Below are 6,322 nucleotides of genomic sequence, written 5' to 3'. Positions count from 1 at the left end.
AAATACTATACTAGTATTATTAATATCTCCAAACTCTTTTTTCCTATTTAAAATGTCTAAACAATACCTAGAAATCTCATCTCCCACAATATGCCATTATTTTTTATAAAACAGTGCAGGATAACCATTCATACCTAATGCTTTTAAAGGCTCTATATTCTTTACTACCGTTGTCATTTCCTCTACTCTAAATTCTTCTACTAATGCCATGTTCATGTTTACTTGAATGCACTTTTTAATACCTGATAACACTTTATCATCATTCCACATATCCGACGCCGAAAATAGTTTATTGAAATATTTTATTGCCACCATTATCTTCTCTTCTTCGTGAACGATCCATTTTCCATTCGACCCTTTTAGTTTTTTCACATTGTTTCTTTTTTTTCTTTGGTTTGCAAAGTTGTGGAAAAAAAGACATATTTCAATCCCCAAAATTGAGCCAATTTGCCCTTGCTCGTTGCTCCCAAAATAGCTATTTTTATTAGCTTCCAGATTTAATGCCAATTTGACTTTTTCTATCTCTGTCGTCTGGTCAACTAAGTTCAACTCGGCTAATCTCTTATTTAGTAAAGTTGACTCCTTTCTTTTATTGGCCGTAAGTCTACCCATCTCCTTATTAATCACTTCACCTAGCACTCATAACTTTATAAGCATGTCTTCTGAGTTCCCCTCCCAAAAATCTTTGATTTGTTGTTCACACTCATTTTTTAAAACCCAATTAGCATTGAATCTAAATCCCTATTCCCTCCGAGTCTTGTATATGTTGGTATCAATCCCCAAATCTACCAATACCGAACAATCATCTTATATAACATGCGTTAAGTGTTTTAAAGAATACCATCAAAAAATCTCCCACCATGCCTGATTCACTACTCCTCTGTTGATTCTTTCACAAACATTATTTTCTGGCAACCTCCCTTTTTTCCTATGTATACCATTTTCCCCATAAGCCTACATCATTAAGATCTAAGTCCTTCAATACTTCTTGGAATCGAGCCATGTTTCTATCACTCCTTAAACGACCACCATTTTTTCGAAGGAAAATATAATCACCTTAAAAGGGTCCAAGTCTCTCTCCTTTTGTGTTTCTTTGGTACACCATAAAGCCCTGTAAGTCTCCAAAACGACATTTCTTTTTTTCCATGACTTCCACATCAATATGGTTTGCTAAGAAACTTCTCAACTGTACCATATACTCTCCTTTCCATCCAATTGAGAATCCCCCTTTATTATCTATGCGCTCTCACATCTATTCCGTTAGTAAACCACATTTCTCACAAACTTTTTCCTTTCTTTTTTCATTCAATTTTAAAAATAAAATTTGGGGTTGTACATGCCTCACCTTATTTCGAAGGCGATTAATCACCCGTGGATGCCTAATCCACGAACGTTTCAACTTATATTTTCATTTCATCCGGTCAACACGCTTACCAGCGGCCACCGATCTCTCAATAAGTTGAATCAGTGCACCCGGACTATCATTCCTATCTGAAAGTTCATTACTTATTCTTTATCTTTTCATTCATTCACAAAACTCAATTGGTTTGTTCTCTAGTATGGTTTCTTTTTGGCCCATTGACCACTCTTTTTGTACAAATTCGTCTCATTCTACTCCTACTTTGTTTCGAAAGTCTATCTCAAGACTAATAGAGTTATTACCCCTTTGGAAACCGCTCAACACATCTTCTCTTAGCCATTTACTATCGGCAGAAATCTCATTCCTTGATGGTGCTCTTAGTGATGAGTCCCATTCAAATTTAACTTCTTAGATCCCAATTGTCTTTCTAACCGGACATAAACCTTCCCCATGACCTAATTTTCCACATAGAAAGCAGAACAAACTAAGCGTCTCATATTGAAATTAGGCATATCCATATCATCTTTGTCCCAAAGCCAATTTTTACTTTCTTGTCAAAGCTAGTCTTACGTCAATTTTCACCCTAAATTGTATGTACCTTCATTCCCCTCTTGAGATCAACACAACTTCATATTGTGTGAATTACCCTATAAAATCCCCTAGTTTCCTTGCTAACCCCTTCGATATTACCCCGAACAACAAATTATGGACTTGAATAAAAAAAATAAGTATAATTTAAAGGAATTTGCTTTGGATCTTCCCCGTTAACTAATTGATGAAAAACTATATGATGCCTGTTGAATGACCATGGCATGCCATCCATCACCCTCTTTATATCCACCTCGTAGAAAAATCAAAATAGATATCGCTTTCCCCTAAATCTAAGATTATTACTCCCCCTAATGAATGCCATAGATCAACCAAAGTTCTTTTGTGAGAAGGAAAGTGAACTACACAATTAGTTAGTGCTTTTCCTACTAAACAAAATCGATGTTTATCATCTTCCATACTCAAATCTTTTTCACATGGAACTGGTTCCTCCTCCTCATCCTCCAGGTTTAGATTTGCGATTTCTACCTCTATTGACTATCAAATCCTTATTAGAACTCACACTTTGTCCAAAATAGCCAAACCTTAGATTATGCCGCCTTGAAACTCAGCAAATGAAATAAAGAAAAGGCTTGCTAAAAAATTCTAGCAGACAAAAGAACTTATTTCCATTGTTTCTTTTCTTTTTTTTGTAATTGTGAATATCTTTCGTACTTATCATAGAGTATTATTATAATTGTTGCATGTTACTTTATCTAATTATTTCCTTTATCAAATTAACATTATAGTTACTTTCTTATGTAGTTTTAAATTTATATATAAGTTAAAAACTAAAAATATCATTATCAACTATAATTAAAAATATTTATTTAAAATTAGTATTAATAATTTTCTAAACATTAAAATGATAGTAACGGTAAAAATGTGATAAATCGAAAATTAAAAAATAGAAAACAAAATGTGGATAAAAGAGCGTGGAGGGCATGATTTGATGGTGCGCGGGCAGAGAAACAACAAAGAGAGGTTGGGCTATTCAAGAACTCAAAGTCCACTGGAACACCTCCAAGAAAAACCCAAACCCAAAGCTGCAATACAAAAAAGAAGAAAATAAAATGGTTCCAAATTCCTTTCCCACGAGAAATCTTTTCCTTTCCACATTTGTTTTTGTCGACTTTGTCTGCTCTCCACATCCCAGTCTTCAAACTCAAGTTCTTCTCCCCTTTCCCCCTTTCTCCCTTTCTTTCCCTCTCCTAAACTAACGTTTCAAACCACACTCCCTTTACCTCAAAAGCTCTCTCCTTTTCTTGTTTTTGCGGAAAGAAAATGAATCCCGCTGATAACACTGACCACCCTCAGCTTCCAACTATCAAGATCCACCACCCATCATCCCCTCACCACCCTACCTCTGCTGCTACCCCCACCCCAACATCCGGTGCCCGACGTAAGATCGGGGTAGCCGTCGACCTCTCCGATGAGTCTGCTTTTGCCGTTCGTTGGGCTGTCCAGAACTACCTCAGGCCCGGTGACGCCGTCATCCTTCTCCACGTGTCCCCCACTTCAGTACTCTTTGGAGCTGACTGGGGTCCACTCTCTCAAACCCCGCAAAACCCGGAAACCCCACAGTCCCAGAAGCAACTGGAAGACGATTTCGATGCCTTCACGGCTTCAAAGGCGGCGGATTTGGCCAAACCCTTGAAGGAAGCTGGGATTCACTTCAAGATTCATATAGTCAAAGATCATGATATGAGGGAAAGATTGTGTCTTGAGGTGGAGAGGTTGGGGTTGAGTGCTGTTATAATGGGGAGTAGGGGGTTTGGAGCTGAGAAAAGAGGGAGTGATGGGAGGTTGGGAAGTGTTAGTGATTATTGCGTGCATCATTGTGTTTGTCCTGTCATTGTTGTTAGGTACCCTGAAGATAAAGACGGCGGGGATGCCGCCCCTGTCGTCAATGTTAAGGAGACCGAGGTGGTGGAAAAAGATGGCAAAGGTTATTTCTTTTTTGTTGTTTCAATTTGATTCAGGATATCTGTACTTGTTTGCAATGATTAATTTGTGTGAATTAAGCAGTTCATTTAGCAAAGTTGCATCATATGATCTATATAGCTGATCCTGCATACTGGTTTAATTTGATTTTGGTTTTTAATGACTGAAATTTGGTTACTTGGCAGTGTTTAGATGTTTAATGAGGATGGTCTTAGTGTTTACTTTCTTGATTAATGTGTTTAAAATGTTTTAGATGATGATTAGGTGCACAGCAGCGTAATGTGATTTATATGGCTGATGACATTTAGCTGGAAAGGGCTTAAATTGTTGGTGTTATGGTGGATACAATATTTAAGTTAGCGTAGGTTGGTTTTTCTTGGTATTAATTAGGTTTTCTTGTTAAATTTTAGCATATTATCATCCCAGTAGATAACCACATATTGGGAAAAGTTGTATTTTTTAAAATCAAAATTTGGTTTCTTGGCAAGTGTATTGTTACTTAATTTGGAAGGTTTCAGTAGTTTTTCATCACATTAGCGGATAAAATGCTGCATGGTAATATAACAGGATATTTATTTTACACTTCCCAGGTAGTGTGGGAAATGCTTAGTTTCGTGTTATTTGTGTAGCTTTTATATTGTTTAGTCTAATTCTTACTATTAGACAGGCGGATAAGATTAGTTCTGCCCTCTTGAATTATGTTGCTGGTTACAACTTAATTGAGAAGGAGATGCAAGATGGGTGATTGACAACAGAGCTAATGAGTTAATAAGGAAGGCATGTGGTGTGTGGTGTTCTTGGTGTATAAACAGGTTGTGCATGTTATTGCTAACTTGGTATAATAACAAGTGAGTCGTCCATGAATGTTCATATCAAGTAAGCAAATGTGCATAAAGAATTGATAGGAATAGTTTTCCTTGCTTTGAGTTTCGTTATGGATGTTATGTTGTTAAATTTGGAGCTGACTGAAATATGAATCAGTGATTGGAAATGATGATTTGATTAAGGAGGACGATATCTAGTAGTGTGGTGTGCTTGATGTTGGTACTATGACTTGGTGTATAAGAAAGACATGCAGATAGTGATTACAATTATTTGTTAACCTGTTTAGTCTGTGGACATCCAAGCATGAATATATGATATATGGTTATGAGTGACTGCAAAACTGGAAAGTTTGGTCCGCTCATGAAGTTTTCAGTTCATTGTGTTTTGAGCAGTTTTTTGTCTACTTAGGGGTTAAGATGAATCAAGATGATGCTTGAAGGAGTTGGTATTTCTAGTTTTGGAAATTAAGATGATAAACAGACTATCAGAAGCTTTTGTTATGGGAGGCACAAATAGTCACATGATTAATAGTTACTTTAGCTGGGAGAATATGGAAAGTTAAATTGCTTCAGTGTGATTTCCTCTCTCGATTTCATATATTTTACTTCACTACATACCATTAAGTGTTTTATCTGCCATGGTGGGTAAGGTAGAAAATATTTGGATTCCAATTTGGGAAGTTAATTTGGGAGGGAAAAGATAACTACAGATGCTACATGATATGCCTTGATCACGCACAATTTCCTTGTCTTTATTTGCTTATTTAGGCCATTGATTGTGAAACACGGTTGAACTACATATGAGCTTGCTTGTTATGAAATCCATCACATGTTCTAGTAGCAATGCTTTCTGAGTTTTTTCATGTACTTCAGTTTAATATGAATTTTGTTTGAGTTGCTGAATTATTGAACTTACCACATCTTGTAATTTAACAACTGTTAAATGCTTCTTTCATTGCAGATGCTTAGTAAGTTCCTGGTAATTTCAGATTATACTATCAGTACCAGGTTATTGATGTTGAAATATCTTAAACAATAAGTCACATTTGTTATTCATTTTTTCAGTACTCTAATCTAATCGATTTTGTCTTGCTTTTCTTGTGTTGTAGATAGCATAGAGAAGGCTCTCATTCGTGAGGGATTCACCGGCACGAAGATAAGTCATTGAAATGCTTGGTTAAAAGATGTTGGGTTTTTTTCCCCTGCTTTCATCTCTTCTTTGTATAAGTCTATGTATTGATGATGTTTATTGTATGGTTGGTGAGGTTCTTGATTTCGATTTTAATGGTGCTCGAGGCTTTACTGCAATGTGATATACTGTCAGATGACATTGGTGTCGACATTTGGTTTCGGTTTTATGAGGTATTCATGTTTTCTTTGATACCATAGTGCAGGGCATAAAATATTAACATTTTCCATGAACTTCTCTTTCGAGTGTTCATATTCAACATTTGTCTATATGATACACATTCGGACATGGATACGAGTGTAACACGCCAAATATTTAACCCGTATTCAAAATCCATGCCCGGCACTTGCATTTAAGTCTGGGTCTGTGAAAGCTGACCTAATTGACTTGCATTGTCAAAATAGATACAAGCATAAA

At 36.3% G+C, this 6,322-nt stretch overlaps 1 protein-coding gene across 1 annotated transcript; it reads left to right on the top strand.

Annotated features, from left to right (window-relative positions):
• The first annotated feature begins 2,897 nt into the window (after positions 1-2,897).
• On the top strand, positions 2,898-6,097 carry LOC108464385 (universal stress protein PHOS32-like). Its single transcript, XM_017764665.2, has 3 exons — positions 2,898-3,896; positions 5,678-5,724; positions 5,826-6,097. The coding sequence occupies exons 1-2, from the start codon at positions 3,233-3,235 to the stop codon at positions 5,683-5,685; spliced, it is 672 nt and encodes a 223-aa protein (XP_017620154.1). The 5' UTR covers positions 2,898-3,232; the 3' UTR covers positions 5,686-5,724; positions 5,826-6,097.
• Positions 6,098-6,322: the final 225 nt, after the last annotated feature.

The sequence above is a fragment of the Gossypium arboreum genome, chromosome 13 (assembly GCF_025698485.1).
Source record: "Gossypium arboreum isolate Shixiya-1 chromosome 13, ASM2569848v2, whole genome shotgun sequence".
NCBI lineage: Eukaryota > Viridiplantae > Streptophyta > Magnoliopsida > Malvales > Malvaceae > Gossypium > Gossypium arboreum.
The sequence above is the reverse complement of the archived record's forward strand: the minus strand, read 5'-3'. Positions and strand labels throughout refer to the sequence as shown.

What these genes read in the sequence shown, in the direction of transcription:
- LOC108464385 (XM_017764665.2), top strand. Translation starts at nt 3,233, where the DNA reads ATGAATCCCGCTGATAACACTGACCACCCTCAGCTTCCAACTATCAAG.